At 34.5% G+C, this 17,610-nt stretch overlaps 3 protein-coding genes across 6 annotated transcripts; 1 reads left to right on the forward strand and 2 right to left on the reverse strand.

Moving 5' to 3' along the window:
* Window positions 1-905: 905 nt before the first annotated feature.
* On the reverse strand, window positions 906-6,891 carry LOC101215754 (caffeoylshikimate esterase). Of its 4 annotated transcripts, none has more exons than XM_031886031.1 (10): window positions 6,786-6,891; window positions 6,599-6,705; window positions 6,300-6,496; window positions 6,102-6,131; window positions 5,052-5,178; window positions 4,811-4,957; window positions 4,290-4,420; window positions 4,076-4,213; window positions 3,559-3,657; window positions 906-1,381 (listed from the first exon to the last, which is right to left on the reverse strand). In XM_031886031.1, the coding sequence occupies exons 3-10, from the start codon at window positions 6,441-6,443 to the stop codon at window positions 1,169-1,171; spliced, it is 1,029 nt and encodes a 342-aa protein (XP_031741891.1). In that variant the 5' UTR covers window positions 6,444-6,496; window positions 6,599-6,705; window positions 6,786-6,891; the 3' UTR covers window positions 906-1,168. The 4 variants fall into 4 exon arrangements, with proteins under 4 accessions (XP_031741891.1, XP_031741890.1, XP_011656037.1 ...); XM_031886030.1 differs by having other exon boundaries at window positions 6,300-6,517; XM_011657735.2 differs by having other exon boundaries at window positions 6,300-6,517; window positions 6,599-6,802.
* Window positions 6,892-8,839: 1,948 nt separating this feature from the next.
* Window positions 8,840-13,253, reverse strand: LOC101215521 (hypothetical protein). The gene is made up of 6 exons (XM_004141458.3): window positions 13,008-13,253; window positions 11,538-12,057; window positions 10,850-11,171; window positions 10,646-10,744; window positions 10,177-10,288; window positions 8,840-9,293 (listed from the first exon to the last, which is right to left on the reverse strand). Exons 1-6 carry the CDS (start codon window positions 13,216-13,218, stop codon window positions 9,097-9,099), a joined length of 1,461 nt encoding a protein of 486 aa, XP_004141506.1. The 5' UTR covers window positions 13,219-13,253; the 3' UTR covers window positions 8,840-9,096.
* A 64-nt stretch (window positions 13,254-13,317) lies between these two features.
* LOC101215281 (quinone oxidoreductase-like protein 2 homolog) lies at window positions 13,318-16,914 on the forward strand. The gene is made up of 6 exons (XM_004141457.3): window positions 13,318-13,736; window positions 13,851-13,959; window positions 15,217-15,308; window positions 15,802-16,060; window positions 16,157-16,300; window positions 16,577-16,914. The coding sequence occupies exons 1-6, from the start codon at window positions 13,390-13,392 to the stop codon at window positions 16,667-16,669; spliced, it is 1,044 nt and encodes a 347-aa protein (XP_004141505.1). The 5' UTR covers window positions 13,318-13,389; the 3' UTR covers window positions 16,670-16,914.
* Window positions 16,915-17,610: the final 696 nt, after the last annotated feature.

A 17,610-nucleotide genomic window follows, 5' to 3' on the forward strand; every position in this document is an offset into this window, starting at 1 on the left:
TCATAATCCTAGCATTCAAAATTTGTTTTGAAAGCACATTTTTTTCTTTTGTAAGGATGGTAAGATAATCTCTAAACAATGCAGAAGTAAAATTTATTTTCATAAATTTTGATATATGTTCTTGCCATTTATATTTTTTTTTTGGATGTATTAATTTCAAGTCAGGTGGGTGGCAATTAAAGGTTAAGATGGAAACAATAATAATAATAATAATTGCATAGGCCAAACTTGTTTGTTTGGGTTCAAAGTACTAATACAATGCCAATGGGCTACATGTCAAGTTTGAGCCTAAAAACTTAGACCAAACATTATTGTTTACACGATTTCTGTATTCTTTGGTAAATAAAATATCTAAATCCTTTGTTAAATTCTAAAACCTAAAACAATTTTTTAGTTTTAAAAATTTAGGTAGGTTTTTTATAATATTAATAAAATAATAATAACAATAAATCAAGAAATTTAGAGATAGGAGGAAATCTAATATCTAATGGTAACCATTTCATATTTTATATTTTCACTCTATTTTTTAGAATGATTTGCATCTTTATTAAGTTTAATTCTTAGCCAAGTTTCAAAAATAAAAAACAAGCTTTTAAAAATACTCTTATTAGTTTTCAAATTTTGGCTCAATTTCTTAACCCGTAGATAAAAGATGGATAACAAGAAAGAAATTTGAAAGTTAAAGTAGTGTTTATGCGGTTTATTTTCAAAAATAAAATGTTTACCAAATGAGGTCTAAATGGCTATTAAACATGATCTTTAGCTTTTCACACCTCAAAATGGCTATCAAACATGTACTCGGATTGCAAAAACATTTTTGAAAGAGACTTACTGAATCCAAATAAAAATGTGGAGACCAAAAAGAAAAAAGGCAATCAACAGCTTGTGGATGGTTCTTGTACTCATTTTCCCTCCAACTTTCACCCAAATGAATTGAGATTTATTAAGCCATAAACAAAAACAATGACTAATTTCAAAGCATCTACCTGTTCAATTCATAGTTTATTAATAATACATTACTTCAACAGTTTCCTGACGCTGAAAAGCCCATAGCATAATTTCTAAACTCTTTTTCATGGCATTTTCTGCCACTTCCCTTTCCCTTTCCCTTTCCTTTTCCCCACCAAATCATACACAAAAATCAACAATAGGTCGGTTAACAAAACAGTTACTTGCAGCGCTCGTCCAGCCAAGTGATGATGTCGTTAAATACCTCGAGTATCACTTCATCTGGTTCACCTTCTAAAAGAGAATGGTATGCATCTTTGTAAAGTTTTATTTTCTTATCTGAACTGCTTGCTTTCTCGTACAACACCTTGCTCACAGATGGGTCGGTTACGGTATCAGCCTCCCCGTGCAGGATCAATAATGGTAGGGAAATCTAGAAGACATCTCAATAAACTGAATTGTTCACGAAATTGTGTTTTATATACTTGAATTTGCAATAAAATCCAGAATTAGATTCTTAAATGAAAATAAGAAATTGTGTTGCATTCAGTAATTGAACAGTCTTTTTCCAACAAGAGACCAACATTTTCATTCCTTAAGGTGATTCAAAGTTTATATTTGTAGTAGTGAGTGGAAGAGAGTGGAAGTCTCTCTATTTGACACGAAAAGTTAAAAGAGGCATGTCATAAACAAGCAAAACCATCCATAAAATCATATGAGATGATTTTACTGAACTGTGGTGGAGCAAAAGAAGAATATTTCATTCCTTAAGGTGATACAAAGTTTATATTTGTAGTAGTGATACTTCACTACTACATTAATTGTTGTTTCTACTTTGAGCTATTAGTCTCATATCTTTATCTTAATGAAGAGGCTTGTTTCTTGTTCAAAAAAAAAAAAAAAAAAATCCAAATCTGTAGCTCCCATACATCAAGAAGATACGGATAAAAAATGAATGCCATGAAGATTACATAAAACTATTAGGCAGTAAACTTCAGAAATCGCTACTTTTAAGATATTGGGCATAAACTTAAGCAGAGAACTCTCAAGTTCTTTTGCATCATCCTTCAGGTAGGTCATTTGATCAATTTTATTCTAGAATGTTAGGCCATTCATTCCTTTGGTTAATGCACTAGATTGCACATCCTTGCACCTTAAAAAGGGTTATGTTGTACTGCTTTCTTTAATATCTTGTGTAACCTTTGGTACTCTGCCTCCATGTTATTTCTCCACATTATGGAAGAATAAATTTGCGAAAGGTTAAATTCTGTGTGGCAAGGTCTTTCATGGGGTGTTATGGATTGGATTTAGAAGCATTCTTCCATCTTTTTGGAGGATTCAATGGTGTATTCCCAACGGGGAGGTATCTGAAGACTAGGACCATTTGATCTGGAGTTTCTAGTCTTTCTTTCTTTCTTTTTTTTCAAACAAGAAGACGACAGTCTTCATTGGAGAATCCTGATTTGGTTCCTCTTGGGCTGCTTTGTTTCTAGGTCCCTTTTTTTCTGGCCAATGTTAGTCTCTTGTATCATTTCATTTATATGAATAAATTCCTCATTTTTTTAATCAAAATAAATAAATGAATCCCTTGGACCCCCTCCATTTGTAATTCTGTTTCATGAACATTGTATCTTATCCATATAATCTTTTGTGGAAAACTACATAATTCTAGAAGATTATTTAGGGGTGTTCGGACCAAGGAGTTATAAGAGAGGGAATAAGGAAGTGTGGAATTGTGAACTCCACTCTTTGTTTGAACTTTGACTCAAGGAGTTCGTGGAGTTCATGGGTAAAAACCATCGATTTTATATCTTATCAACTCCCTCCTTATAGAATTATATTAAAATAGTAACTTCCATTCTAAAACAGCTTCCAGCTTGCAAGATACTGTACAAATTTAATTATATCGCATGACTGAGGTGTTAGACCACCCATCATACACCAATATAGTAGGAGAAGGAATAGGAAAGAGAAGAAGGAGGGGAAGTTGGTTATGTAACCAACTGCAGGTGGGGACCACAGGTGAGTGGAGCGTCGACGCACGATTCGCTGAGAGGGGACCACGATGAGGGGAGTGAGGGAGCGAATATAAATAAAGAAGAGAAGGAAAGGAAGAGGTAGGTTTTTAGTTGTCAAGAGTCCTACTGTTTTATTCTTGAAAGATAGGATAGCAGGAGAGGGAGAGGGAGCCGTCGACTGAGAGCATTCTGTACTACTTATTTTCTGCCATTTTCATCTTAATACTATCGCATATATTTCATCCTTCTATATTAAGAGTTGGAACAGTTAAGATCCATCATGAGGCTTAAGCATATTTACTGGCCTTGCGTGCAGACACATATATACACCTTCCTTCCATTAACCCACACCAATACAAGCCTTGCAGCATTACATGCCTGATCATTATAACTTTTAGGAAATGAATGTGTCAATAGTTAGAGTTTACTATTTTAAAGTTTCAATAGAAAACAGGAAGAAAGATTATGAGGAGCATCTGAAATCTATGTTTAAACAAGAAAATGAAAAACAAAATGTGCGGTGAAGACCAGTGGTGCAAAATATGATAGCAAGAAAACATATCATAATTAAAAGGTTGTGAGCATTGCTTACTTCTTTCAATCTGCGCTCTATTTCTTGCGTGGTTTTTAACATCTCTACTGCAGTCTGCAAGCGCGGTTTATCTTTGTATGCAATAACATTATATGCTGTCTGCATCCATAGAAATGTGACAAAAAAAACAATAATAAATATATCTACTAATAAAAATTTCACTTAGAAAATGGAACGAATAGCTCTATATGAACTTCTAGGGGGTTTTTGGGACTGAGTTATGTTATGAAGTTTAGAGTTAATATATTGATAAATATGCAAAATAGAGGAGGAGAAAAAGATGGGTTTCTCGATCAACGTGCAAGCTTCAATATTGTTAACAATTGAAGTTGAGATATTTCAAACCAACTTATGAAGTTGGTAGACCAAACACCCCAAAGAAATCCCCCAGTGAACAAACATGCATTTCATTCCATAAATGAAATTTGATTAATGTTTTCTCATCAACAAAAAAATGCATTTGTTATTTTTAATAGCACCATTTTGTTCAAATAAGCATTATGCTGAAGTGGCATACCAGTTCTCTATACTTCAAGTCCCTAAAAGCTACCTCAGCCAAATCTTTCTGTGGAACCAACTTGTACTTTGGAAGGAATTTAGAGACTCCGATCAATACTTGTGCAACTGCCCATGGTGGAACCATATCATCTGCAATCTAGAAAGGACTTTTGAGTTCATTGGAGTCCTAACCAACAAAGAAAGTATTCTAAAAAGTATTTTCAGAGAGGTACCTTGCACATTGGCGCAACAAGAACTGCACCACTCCATGATCGAGGTTGTTTTAGATGTACCTTGAGAGACACAGCTCCCCCCAAAGACTGCCCAAAGAGAAAGCTTGGGAGAGCACTAAACGCCGGGTTCTCTGCCCTTGGAATCAAGTAAATAGATTTCAAATAAAGGATTGTCATTGAAAAACTCTTTTATTTTCTTTAATGAATTCTGTTGAGACATAAGTAACATAAAACAAATATTTTACTGAGGCAATACCTTAAAAAAGTATTTTCCACAAAAACAAATTTGTTATTTTTAAAAATTAAGAACTTTTTTTAAAAAAATAAAAATAAAAACCTTGGAGGATATGTTGGATCCTTTTTTTAAATCTAGGCAGCAGGAGAAACAAATATAATTTTGACTTAAAGGATGAAGCAAAATATCATTCCTTTAAGATTCATCCCAAGGAAGTTTCACATCTTCCTAACTACTATAAACATTTTCAGATTAGCCGACAACAAAATTTGGTACGCTAACGCACCTTTCACTTTGGAGTAACGTTCAATGACGTCATCTACAATTCTGTCAAAGCTTGGTATAAAACCATGGAGACCTTCTGAAAGACCAAATCCTGGATAATCCATAGAAAATACACCATATCCTGACAATGCTAACTTTCTTGCAATTCCTGAAACACAGCACCGAAAAAACAAATCAATATCTATTATGGTATACAAAATTTCAAACTAGGCCATTTCTACTACTTGACAGAAGCCACATGCCTTCAAAGAAAAATGTGCAGGTGTCTCCATAACCATGACAATAATACACCATTGCTTTAGGACGGACAGTCTCTGGAATCCAACATTTTGAGAATATACTCAGTCCTCTGGAGTTGACTTCATATGTCTGTTCCAAAAAGATTGATCGTCTTAGGTTGAAAACATCAAAACAAGATTGCATAGACTTCCAAAGAAGTACAGAAGGGTGTTAAAACTCTCAAATTCATAACTCGTTTAACAGAGCAGCTTTGAAAAAGAGTTTAGTATCTTAGCAAAGCACATAATTCTTGGTATTGCAGTTGACTTCTCTTCCACAGCCAAATGAATCGCATTACAACTATCTATTTATATATTTGGAAGAACACCCCAAAAGACACAACAATTAAGATTTCGAAATCTTTTAACTACTCAAGAACGTATCTAATTCAGATACACCTGACTTTCATTTTCAACCTTCAATCTGACACGAGAGTTCCTCCTCCCTCCACCCCTTCAAAAGAAAGAACAGTTTTTATGACTTGCTAGGGTGGATGCTATATTGTGGGTGATTAGGGAAGAATGGAATAGCCAGAGGGTTTAAGCTTAGAGAGATGAAGAGGGATTCTCGCGATGTTTGGTCCTTTGTTGGATTCTACATTTCCACTCGGGCTTATGGGGCTATTTTCAAATATAGCAAAATGATCCAAAATATAGCAAGATATCGCCGTTTATATACGATGAACCGTAATAGACCAAGACACAAATAGTAGTTTATCTTGATCTAGATAGATGGTGATATTTTGTTATATTTGTAAATATTTTCAGAAGTTTTGTCATTTAAAATAATTTCTCTATTCAATACCCTCTATTCTGTACAGTTTGAGTCTCTATCTCTATAGGGATTCCTTGTTTTTTATGCTTGATTTTTTGTATGCCCTTGTTTTCTTCCGATTTTCTCTCCATGAAAATCAATACTTCAATCATCTAGACAAGTTCAGATTTCGCAAATTGTGCAAAATGATAAACAAATTAAACAAGAAAAAGAAGAAGCATTCAATTTTCAGATATTACCTCTTCCGTCTTAAATCCGTCGCTTGGTGTCTGAAATCGAAAAACGATAAAAGTCATTGAAATCCAATCGAAAATGCAATTCCCATAAACTAAAAAAGAAGACAAATAACACAACATATGAAATCATCCAAAATCGACAAACACATTAGTAACGTGCACGAACACGAATCCAATAAAGAATAAAAAAAGCCCAAATACCTTGAACAGAATATGATCAACTCCCAGCTGAATTCTTTTAAACGCCTCCCGCGCACGGCGTCTAGCGGCCACACCATCCATATTAGCATCAAGCAACTTCAGCAACTCATCATCGACACCTTGTAATTTCTTCCTCGGCGGCATTATCACCTTCCTTAAGCTCCTCTTTCCTCTCAAACCTCCCTTATCGATGTACTCTACACCATTTCAGAAAGAACCTGTCAAAATCCGAAATTCATTACAGAAATAAAATAAAACCAATAAAAAAATAAAACCATCTAAATGGTCTTGAAATCTACCTGAGCGGGGATTGGAAAGTGGTGTTCTAGCTATCTTGGGTAGGTTGTTTGTGGCGAGAAAAGTAGTGGGAAAATGGTGGCAACGGCATCTAAGAAGTTCTGAGGATCTGAATGCCATGTGGAGTTGACATGATTAGCTTTCGGAGAAATGTTTAACAATAATCAAAGATAAAGTCAGAGATCTTACTTTTACCCGTTGATTTTGATTTTGATTTTGCTTTACTCTCTATTATTTCATGAAGTTTCCTCTCCGCCATACGTTTATATTCGCTCTCAATTTCGAGTTATTTAAATATCAGGTTTAAATCAATTTTTCGTCCATAAGTTCTGTTCTTTTCAAATAAAAAGAAAAAAAGAAAAAGACTTACTTTAGTTCATTCCATTCGAATTTTGTTAAAAATTCAACCAAAGGAGGATGTGATTTTTATACTTTTATTATTATATTCTACATTCTTTTTATTAATAAATAATAATAAAAATTTAAAAAATATTAGATTTTACAAAATATTTATAACTTATAGTAAATTCTATAAGTGATAGTCGTTGATATGCTCGGTGGCATGAAACTGTCTGTAATAGAATCTAAAATCTTGTTATAACTTTTAAATATTTTAATTTATTTTGTTATTTTAAAAAATGTCTAATCTTTTGTGTCAACAAAAAAACATAATCGCTTAAGTCAAATAAATCTAAATTTAAAACTCTTTAAAAATAAATATCTTTTGTGTCAACAAAAAAATCTAATCGTTTAAGTCAAATAAATCTAAATTTAAAATTCCTCACATATCATACAAAATTACATGTAAATATTTCCTATCACCAAACTGAAAAATAAAAAATCTTGAATTGATAGTCTAGTCATTCATATCAAGATCTTCATCAATCCTATCTATATTTAAAATGGTTTTTTATTTCTATTGTGAACTCTAAACTATTTAAATTTTTAAAAATGTTTCACTACAATAAGTAGTACATCATCATTTATATACTCGGATAGATTGAATCTAAATTTTGTAATGTGTTTTATTTGGCAATACTTTGAATATAAACTATAATTATTATATTTGCAACTACCTTAATGTGTGAATTAAGTGGATTGCTAAACAAACCTTTGAAATTTAAACATTTGTATTGGATCAATTATGAAATATTTGACTAAACCACATATTAATGAGATTGATTGTTGAGTTGAGCAGGGTGTTAAAACCTACAAAATTAGTCCAGAAAAATTAGGTCGATAGTAATTTAGATGATCTGAAAATTTAGAATGTAAGTATAAATCATGATAATAAAATATATAGTTTATTGTTTAGAAATTAAACTAATAGCTTATTGTTTAGAAAAAAAATTAAACTCACTTGTCAACTAAAATAGGTTTCAATGAGGCAAATGTTTGATCTTCTTACTCATTACCCAAACACTTATTTATATACTCGTTCAAAAACCCACGACACAAAATATTAGTTCAAGATGTTAATCATCTTAAGTAACCTTAAAGCCTAATTTTTCTTAGTCGTACCATATGCTTGGTTATTACATCAAGTTGTATTGCTATTTGTTATTTGTAATTTAAAGTTCTATTAATTGTGCCATTGTGTTTGAGCTTGTATGAAGTTAAATACAAGGAACGTCGATGTATGTAAAGCCTTAAGATGTGCCCTAAAAAACCCTAACAAATATGTGAAAGCAATACACATAAGTAATTAATGTTTTTTGAAATACCCAAAGTCCATCCACAAACTTAAAGAAACCGTTTGGATTGAGGAAATTGTGATGGAAATAACATTGATGAAAATTAATGATGCCTAAAACTAATAAATATGAAATTAAGATTATTGGAAATTAAGAATGTTTGTGTTTAGTTGGGCAAGAAAATGATATTAAGAATGTATAAAAATAAATCAATAATCGAGGGACAAACTCGCAGCAAAGTAATTTCCCAAGGTGCCCCGAAATTTAAAAAAAAAAAACATAAGGAAAATGTTTTAAAACTCAATGTAAAGTTGCTCCGAGATGCTCCAAGATGAAAAACAGAATGATTTAGATTTTGAAACTCGAGGCAAAGTTGCTCTGAAATCACCCCAAGTTTGAGGAAAGGAATCGCAAACCTTTGCTTCTCGACAGGATTGGAAATCCGCCACTTGTGTTGAATAATAAACCCTGAGAAATATCGAATAGAACAAATTGCCCAAACAATCGAGCAAACAACCAAGAACAAATCAAATAAGAACAAGAAGAAAATAAGCAACACCAAAACTCTTTTCTTTAATATAAGGAAACACTCTTTTTTCTTAAGGCTATCTATTCTCTCACACAATCCCTTCAAAATAACAACTTACTCACCAAAAGGGTTCAACCATTTCTTCACCACCACAATAATAATAAGAATAGGACCATCATTCAAATTAAGAAGCAATTTTTTCTCAAATTAAATGCTCAAAACTCCCAAGTTTTAAACAAATCTAACAATAATATGGAGGGCCTTGGAACTGTTTAAATCACTGTTGATGTGAATCAACAAAAGTTCTGTACAAGAACTTCTGAACAATTGATACAAACTCGTCTACCTTTTCTTCATGAGGTAGGTGACCACAATGTTTGATCACCTCCAAATGAGATCCTGGTATGGCTTCAGAAAGTTTCACAGCATTCCAAGAAGGCACGAGGTTGTCGCTATCGCCAGTGATGATAAGAACTGAGACCGGTTACCAAAACAACAGGCTTCATTAGTATAAGATGCCTTCTTAGTTAAGAGCTTATAGTTACAAATGTATAGACTACTGCACAGGTTAAGCTTATGAAGATAATGAGTTTCACTTTCAACTGTTGATCACTGGTAAGGAAAAAGGAAGAGGAAAAATCTTCTAATAACTTGTGAAAATGAAATTTTGTAAGAGTGGTGTCTAGACGGTGTGTCTCATTTAAGCATAGAGTTTGAATATTGCAATTTTCCCTTAATTGTAATGATGTCTAGGGACTAAATTGAAATCAAACTCAAAACTAAAGGACTAAAAGTGAAACATTTGGAAACCTAAGAACCAAGTAAACTAGATTCAAAAGTTAGAGACCAAAACAGTAATTTTCTCAATCTTTTATGTTTATACGTTTCAAAACTCTCCAATTTAATCATTTGCAATTAATATAGCACATTAGTTTTTCAGTTATGAGATTATGGATCTTTCATTCATATATAAGCGTGTATTTTGATGGGAGTTTTGTATGATCAATTAAAAATTATTCTCCTTCTCTTGGATACAACTTAATATATTTGTTCATCGACTCAATTTTGCACGTGCATTGAAGAACTTTATCTTTCCCTTGTTCTCTATTTTGTGTACATCCCCAACGTATTAACTCTAAATATCATAAATCAACTCAATACCCCCAAACACCTCTTAAGTTTACTTCATCAATATTATTATCATCCACTAGCAGTTAAGAAGAGAATATAAAGGATGATGTGAAGCATGTTCTAGATTGAAAGATTGCAAAATATTTGAATCGCTGATGATGCAAAAACAAGTTCAGGCAACCTACTGTTGGGAGAACAAAAAGTTCATAGTATTATTTAAACTTACCAGGACAAGAAATTTCATGAAGTCTTTTCGAAAGAGGTGGGGAAGCCCTATCCGTAAGCATTGCTGCAACAAATTCCACAAGTGCCTTGTCCCAGTTTTTGGTCCTCAATGGCTGCAAAATTACCATGAGATAGCCTTATCAAATTAAAACGACAAAACGAAAAAGGTGAAAGCTTCATTCGATAACCATTTGATTCTTTGTTTTTGAAAGTTGTGTTGGTTTTCTTACAACTTCTTTTAAATAATTTTCATCCAAATCACTGAAATTCATTGCCAAATTTAGAAAACAAAAAAAAGTTTTTAATTTTTTTTCTTTTTAAAAGTTTACAATGCTTGGCTTAGATTTTGAAAAATGAAAACATCGTTAAAAGTAATAACAAAACAAAGAAATCTTGTGCTTATAAGCTTAATTTTAAAAAGTTCAATAGTTATTGAATGGAACCAAAGAAAATCTACCCAAAATGCATACCTTTGTATAGCCATGTAAAACATGCTCATTTACTCGAGTAGCATCGTACCAAGCTTTCTTGACAGCAACAATACCAGCTTTATCTATAATCATCCGTACCTGGACACACCAGAATGTTTATAAAACTAATATGCCCAGATGCTAATAAAGAAAAGGAATTGAGCATGAAGAATCTTTAGCAAATAACGATAAGAAACACTTTACCAACGTTAGAATCAAGGTTGAACGAAGAAAAGCTGACAGAACTTTTATGTACAAGAAATCAACAGCTTCGAAAATTCTTTTCATCATCTGCATTATTGACTGCACAATGAACTTAGCTGCCGCTGACAGAATGTTGAACAGCTGAATTACTGGATTCCCTACAACATTTGAATCAGAGACATTCTTCTCTTGGACCAGATTGTCCCGGGGCAATCTACCTCCTAAAGGAGCTACAATTGCTGGGGCAACAAGGATTAAAGCAGCAACACTTTGTGGATCTTGGAAATATGAATTTACTGCCACAAGCGAACCTGCTGAGTGCCTAGGATGATAACAATTTCCATTATTGGTTACAAAGATCTCAACATTCAGAAAGATATGCAAATCTTCCATAGTTTGTAATTCACGAATAGGTTTCAAAACTTCCTTCCAGCTTGGTTTCATCAAGAGTATTCTAACTGATATCCAAGATAATTTATATTAGCTCCTATGGTTAAGAGTAATAAATCTTAAAAAGTTGAAAGCTTAAATAGGCAGGCATCGAGTTATATGATGGAATCCACTATCCAATAGGTGTCATTAGTACTATGCCAAAAATGGAGAATCGGTAGGATAGATCAATGAAATTCATGGGTTCCCACCAGATGCATCCCAAAGAAGTAAAGATAAATATATCATATATGCATACCCAACTAATATTGCCTTTTCAGCTCCTAAGAAACCGATGAAATACAGAGTAGCGAGGACTGAAAACGCCATGCTGTATGGATTTAGAGGTTTTCTATCCTTCGTACCAGCAGAAGAATTCCACAAATAATCCACTCTTGATGTCAATCCAAAGGCTGGTCGATCAAATGCCAGAACTTTGGAACCAGTGATATCAGCTAAAGGCTTCATCACCAAATTCCATGAGAAAACAGAAGCTCCAAAGCCATGCAAGAGAATCATAGGAAGACCAATCTTCTTGGTTCGATGAGGAGTTGAAGTTATTGGCAGAGATGGTGGATCAGACGTCAACGTTGGAGTTCGAGTCTGAGATAAGGAGTCCCCTTGTAGTTCTGGATCATAAACTTTGTAATGTACTTCCAAATCATTAAACTTACAGAAGCAGCTATCAGGATCAGCCAAACTTATAGGCTCCAACAATTCTTCTTGATCTATACCAGCTATTTTCCTCCTCTTTTTAGCTTTGGAGTCATACACTTGCTCTGTAGATCCAAAGAAATCATCCATAGAACATTAGCAAGACCCAAAATCCTACTCTATCTACCAGTCATAAAAGAACAAAAACATCGTTTCTTATACATATGACCTAGAAAACAAGTTCGAAAACAAAAATGTGACAGTTTCTTTTGCAGATGTCATAAAAAACCTTTTAATGTTGTTTTGCTCAAACTCCCACTCTGGCTCTTACTTTGGTTCCTATGCCTCCCTACTTTTCCCCTCACTCTCTCTCTCATTTTCACATTTCCTATCGAAATTTTTGTAGGACGACCTTTCATAAGCGACCTTATGGTTGATGACCTGCCTCCACAAATATATGAAATCCAGCAACTAATGCACTATGACATTTTTTTTCTATAACATATAGGGATAAAAGTTGCAGTAGTGAACCCTGACCAAAGCAGAAAATTATATTTCTACTGCTGTGAGAGGCAGGTCATAAATAATAAAGACATCCGTGAATGGGTTATCCCTGCAAAATTCTTCTCCAAACAAGATGGAGCCGTTCTGGTATCGAAAAGGTAGGGATTCCACCACTCATTTCAGATTGGAAGGTGCCGTCAGTGGGAGGGTCGCCGGAGACCAGGAGAAAGTAGCTATTGCCGGAGGGAGGGGAGAGGGGAGAGAAACGACAGACGGGAAAGAAATGCTAATAATGATAGAAATTCTTTGATAACGATTAACAAATTTTGTTCTGAAAACGAGGCAACTGTCCAATTATTCAAGTTAAGTCTGTGAAATTCCCCAGAAAAGATCGTAAAAGTTTGGTTTCTTCAGCAATAAACCCTAAACCCCAAAATTCTCCAGAATTCTGCAAACATGGTGATTCACGAACAATACAGAGAGTAAGAAAACTGAATTAACGAGTGTACTTGTAGAATGCGTATTTACAAATATCGAATGCAAGAAGGAAGGAAGCAGGCAAGTAAATTACCAGAATACTCAGCACCGGAACCACCGACGAAGGAGGATGAAGAAGAAGAAGCAGCAGCAGTGGAAACAGAAAGAGAAACACGAGAGATTGAGGAGCTTCGTTGCGCAAAACCATAGTTACTCTGAATCCTTGAACCGCCATTGCTGCCTGCACTTGAATCAAAGAAGAACAGAGCAGGAGAAAGAGAAGGAGAAAGCACGTGCCCAAACATCCAGCGTAAATGGCTCGACCCGATCCAGCCAAAATACTTGAAATACGTGCCGTATAAATTTTTATCGCCTAATGGCGCGTTATATCTCTCTCAAAACGACAAGCACCGAATCGTTATCAAACACATAGGAATTAGCTTAGGGCTTGAAGCGAAATTTTGAGCTAAGTAAAAATGGAAGCGCTGGTTTGCAGGAAGCTCGGAGATCCAACAACATCGTCGCCAAGCGATGAGAATTCACCAGTAGTATTGAGTAAAAACCATCCGATTCCGCCGTTGAATTCTCCAACGTCGGTCAGAGTTCAGATTAAAGCTACAAGTTTAAATTACGCCAATTACCTTCAGATTCTTGGAAAATACCAAGAGAAACCTCCTCTTCCATTCATCCCTGGTTCTGATTACTCTGGAATTGTCGTTGCTGTTGGCTCTAAGGTTTCCAAATTCAGAGTCGGAGATCGGGTTTGTTCCTTTGCTGGCGACGGTTCTTTTGCTCAATTCATCGTTGACGATGAGTCGCGACTGTATGTTTCTTTCCGCCATTGGTTTCCTAATATTTCGTTCATTACGACAACCACGAATTTACGCTGAAGCATCTCTCTTTTCTGTTTTGACTTATTTTCTCAAACAAACTGAAGATTCCGAGTACCTGATGGATGCGATCTGGTGGCCGCCGGCGCACTTCCGGTTGCGTTCGGGACCTCGCATGTTGCTCTTGTACATAGGGCCAATTTGGCTCCTGGACAGGTACTCTTCTCTCTGGTTGAGATGATTTGTTGATATCTTACATGGATACATTCATCTCTATAACAATGGAATCAAATTTGTATTTGTGTATTGGATTTATTACAGCAATCTTAACTAAAACAAAAGAATCAAATAAGAAATTGAAGAAAGCAACCTACTTGTAACGGAGTCTTCAAATTCTTGGTAGGAAGACAAAATTCCATGTAGTGAACAAATTTCTTTGCACCATTTTTCTGCTTCTAAAGCAAACACTGTAATGATTATGGTATTACTGACCATATTTTTTTTATTGGACCACGGAAGTGTATGTCTCTACTGTGCCAGATTCGTTATTATTCTTCTCCCAGATTGTGATTAATCTCTTACAAATTCTCTATTGCTTGTTTGTTCATAATATGGACAAAGATGAGTACTTTCAGAAATTGAAGAGATTAAGACTAAGAGAATATGTTGCAAAAGTAGAGAATGGTAGCCTTTTTGTTTGGAAAATAAATATCAGACTTAACTCCAAAAGTATGAGCATAGAATACTACAAGAGAAGTGATTGGAACTCCCTTTTACTTTAGCATCCATGAGTATTTAGACCACCTTATGCTCACGTCAACTAAACTTACGGGACAACCTGCTTGATCCTACATTATTCACATGTCAAAAAAACTCATAAGATATTAAAACCTAAGTAAGTGACCACCGTGAATTGAACTCGTGACTTCTTTCTTAGTTGCGCTTTCACATTAGAGATATGATTGGATTGACCGGATTGATCTCATGAATAGGTGTGTGTTCATAACTCAGCTTCTTTCTCTTTTTTCTTGTTCTGCCGGATCGGTCGTTCAAAACCTTTTGTACCCAAAGACCCTTGAATAATCTTTTCCATTCTTCAGTTGTGCATGGAAAAAAGAAATAGGATTTTGGGTATGTACTTCTCTGTCTTCTAGTATGAAAGTTGGGGGGTGATCTAAGAATTGGACCAAGGGCTTGATCTTTCTTCCATTATAGCTGCCTTGGCGGATAAGGATGGATTTCTTAGTGTGGACGATTTGGAAAATATAGTTACGGGACATCTTCCATTTGTATACTTGGTGGAATTTGGTATATCTTAACTAAAGCCTTTGCATGGGCTCACGAAGGCAGATCTTTCTTGTGGATATTTGATTCTCAGATTGTTGTGTTCGTGAATATCTGGACTTGTGGATTGTGTATCATCTGTAAACTTCAGCAATGCAATAATTCATGATTTTAACATGGAAATTTTAGGTACTGTTGATTCTTGGGGCAGCTGGAGGTGTTGGGCTAGCTGCCGTTCAAATTGGGAAGGTCTGCGGTGCAGTTGTTATTGCCGTTGCTAGGTAATCAATTATTTCATAAATCAACCATACCCGCTGCCAAAAAGTTTGTTGTATTTCCTGGTCCTCTATTTTAGGGGCAAACACTAAAACGGACCAAGCCTGACCGAATTGGTCCAAAAATTCAGTTTTTATTGAAGTGTTGATGTTCGGTTCAGCTTGTTTTAAAATTTTAAGGAAATTGAAGTTTTCAGTCTCATTCAATTTAGATTTGAAACTCAAACCTGAGGCTGTTTATTATATACTTTATGTAAGATTGAAAATTGAACTGAACTGTTTGTATTATTTAAAATCAAAACCGAACTGAATTTTGTGTGTGTATATATAGCTAAAAGCCAAACCGAGTTGAATATTTGCTTGATTTGGTTCGGCACAGAACTGTGAACACCCCCTACTCCATTTCCTCTACTTGAACAAGATTTGATACAGTTCAATGTTTATTACACTTAAGTTTTGAGAGCATATATTGAGATGTATCCCCTCCATTATCTTTCAGGGGAGCTAAAAAGGTAGAGTATCTCAAGTCCTTGGGAGTTGACCATGTAGTAGACTTGAATCATCAAAATGTCATTGAAAATGTGAAAGCCTTCCTCAAGGAAAGAAAACTTAAAGGGGTTGATGTTTTGTATGATCCAGTTGGAGGAAAGTTGACCAAAGATTCAATGAAACTTCTTAACTGGAGTGCAAACATTCTTGTGATCGGGTTTGCCAGCGGGGAGATCCCTGTTATTCCCACGAATATCGCCCTTGTTAAGGTAACCTTTTGGTAAATAAGCTTTTTTGTTACTAGTTTTTCCTTCTATTACCATTTACGTTACCGTGTTCAATCTTTTTTTATCCAATATGAACAGAATTGGACAGTTCATGGACTTTATTGGGGCAGCTATGGCATACATAGACCTCAAGTTCTTGAAGAGTCTATGAATCAGCTATTATCGTGGTTATCGACTGGATTGATCCGTGTTCACATTTCTCACATTTATAGCCCATTAGAGGTGAGTAAGCCTTGATCCATGTTCATATTTCTCCATGTGGAATTGTGTTTTTACTAATCATCTTTTATTAATATCATCAAGTGTGCTTTTATCCTCTTGGTAAGGTACTAGTGAATACAGTATTTGTCATGTTGTTGATTGTCAAGATCCTCAAGTTGCTTGAGATGTGTCTCGTTCGTAAACTGAATAGTGGAATTCGTTAGCTTTCGTGTTCAGTGATGGATTATCTCATGCAAGGCATCTAAATTGAAAGATTCATTTGATTTACTTTGGCAGGCCAATCTTGCCTTTCATGCCATAAAGAACAGAGAAGCGGTTGGAAAAGTGGTGTTGGTTTTTGAAGACAAAGCTGTGAAATCGAAGCTATAACTTAGTCGGGGATTCGAACCACGATGAAGATTCAAAACCTTGGAGTGTATATCAATTATTGCTAAATCATGTCCCTATTAAACAATAAGTTGAAATTTGTAAGCTCACAAGGAGTTTCTTCTGTACTCATAAATAAGGCTTTCTACTATTACCTCAAATTGGACATACTGTTCTATCATATTTGTCTTGCTCTTATGGCAGGCAGTTCCTCTTCTCGTACCCTTTGATAGGTTTTGTTATCTCTACTTGTGTACACAGTTTTCATCTAAAAGGTTCAATTAAGGTATACACTAAGTTGGAAGGTTCAATTAAGGTATACACTAAGTTGGACGATGCAGCTTTGACTTTTTCAATACATAAATTCTTTTCAAACTAAAACAATCCACTCCATAATTACAGAATATTATAACTCAAACTAAAATAATTTACATCTCAAACACTAATTATTATAACTCTACTCAACTATACTAACTCACTCTCCGTGTTATAACTCTACTCAACTATAATAACTAACTCACTCTCCTTGCCTTGAACCCTTTCTAAATTAATAAATAAATACAACTATAATAACTCACTCACCTTACCTCAATCACTTCTTAATAAAAAATAAATAAAAACACGCTTGCGAGCGAGCATGCATGCGTTTGAATATATAAGTTGTAATAGTTTGGCGCTCATGAGATGATATTATTGAAGATTTACATACTTAATGAATAATTTTACCTTCTCATCTTTTTATATCTTTTTACATTTATAGAAGAATTTCATCTCTTTAAGAAACTATTAAGTTCACTAATGGGTCAAGCACTCTTAAGCTTATTTATCCAAACAATTTGCATACAAATTAAGAAATTACTCTTTTCAACCACACTAAAATCCAAAGAGTAGAAATAAAAAAGATCAATAAAAGAATCAAATCGTTCTAGTGCAAATCCAGTCCA

The sequence above is a fragment of the Cucumis sativus genome, chromosome 5 (genome assembly GCF_000004075.3).
Source record: "Cucumis sativus cultivar 9930 chromosome 5, Cucumber_9930_V3, whole genome shotgun sequence".
Lineage (NCBI taxonomy): Eukaryota > Viridiplantae > Streptophyta > Magnoliopsida > Cucurbitales > Cucurbitaceae > Cucumis > Cucumis sativus.

What these genes read in the sequence shown, in the direction of transcription:
- LOC101215754 (XM_004141459.3), bottom strand. Translation starts at nt 6,716, where the DNA reads ATGGCATTCAGATCCTCAGAACTTCTTAGATGCCGTTGCCACCATTTT. An exon ending in ACTTTCCAATCCCCGCTCAG is followed by an intron (nt 6,497 to 6,598) that starts GTAGATTTCAAG and finishes GAAATGGTGTAG; the next exon opens with AGTACATCGATAAGGGAGGT. An exon ending in ACTTGAAGTATAGAGAACTG is followed by an intron (nt 3,658 to 4,075) that starts GTATGCCACTTC and finishes CTATGGATGCAG; the next exon opens with ACAGCATATAATGTTATTGC.
- LOC101215521 (XM_004141458.3), bottom strand. Translation starts at nt 13,218, where the DNA reads ATGTTTGGGCACGTGCTTTCTCCTTCTCTTTCTCCTGCTCTGTTCTTC. An exon ending in GAAAAGGCAATATTAGTTGG is followed by an intron (nt 11,172 to 11,537) that starts GTATGCATATAT and finishes TTATCATCCTAG; the next exon opens with GCACTCAGCAGGTTCGCTTG. An exon ending in TTTTACATGGCTATACAAAG is followed by an intron (nt 10,289 to 10,645) that starts GTATGCATTTTG and finishes GTAATTTTGCAG; the next exon opens with CCATTGAGGACCAAAAACTG.
- LOC101215281 (XM_004141457.3), top strand. Translation starts at nt 13,390, where the DNA reads ATGGAAGCGCTGGTTTGCAGGAAGCTCGGAGATCCAACAACATCGTCG. An exon ending in CCAATTTGGCTCCTGGACAG is followed by an intron (nt 13,960 to 15,216) that starts GTACTCTTCTCT and finishes TGGAAATTTTAG; the next exon opens with GTACTGTTGATTCTTGGGGC. An exon ending in GTTGTTATTGCCGTTGCTAG is followed by an intron (nt 15,309 to 15,801) that starts GTAATCAATTAT and finishes ATTATCTTTCAG; the next exon opens with GGGAGCTAAAAAGGTAGAGT.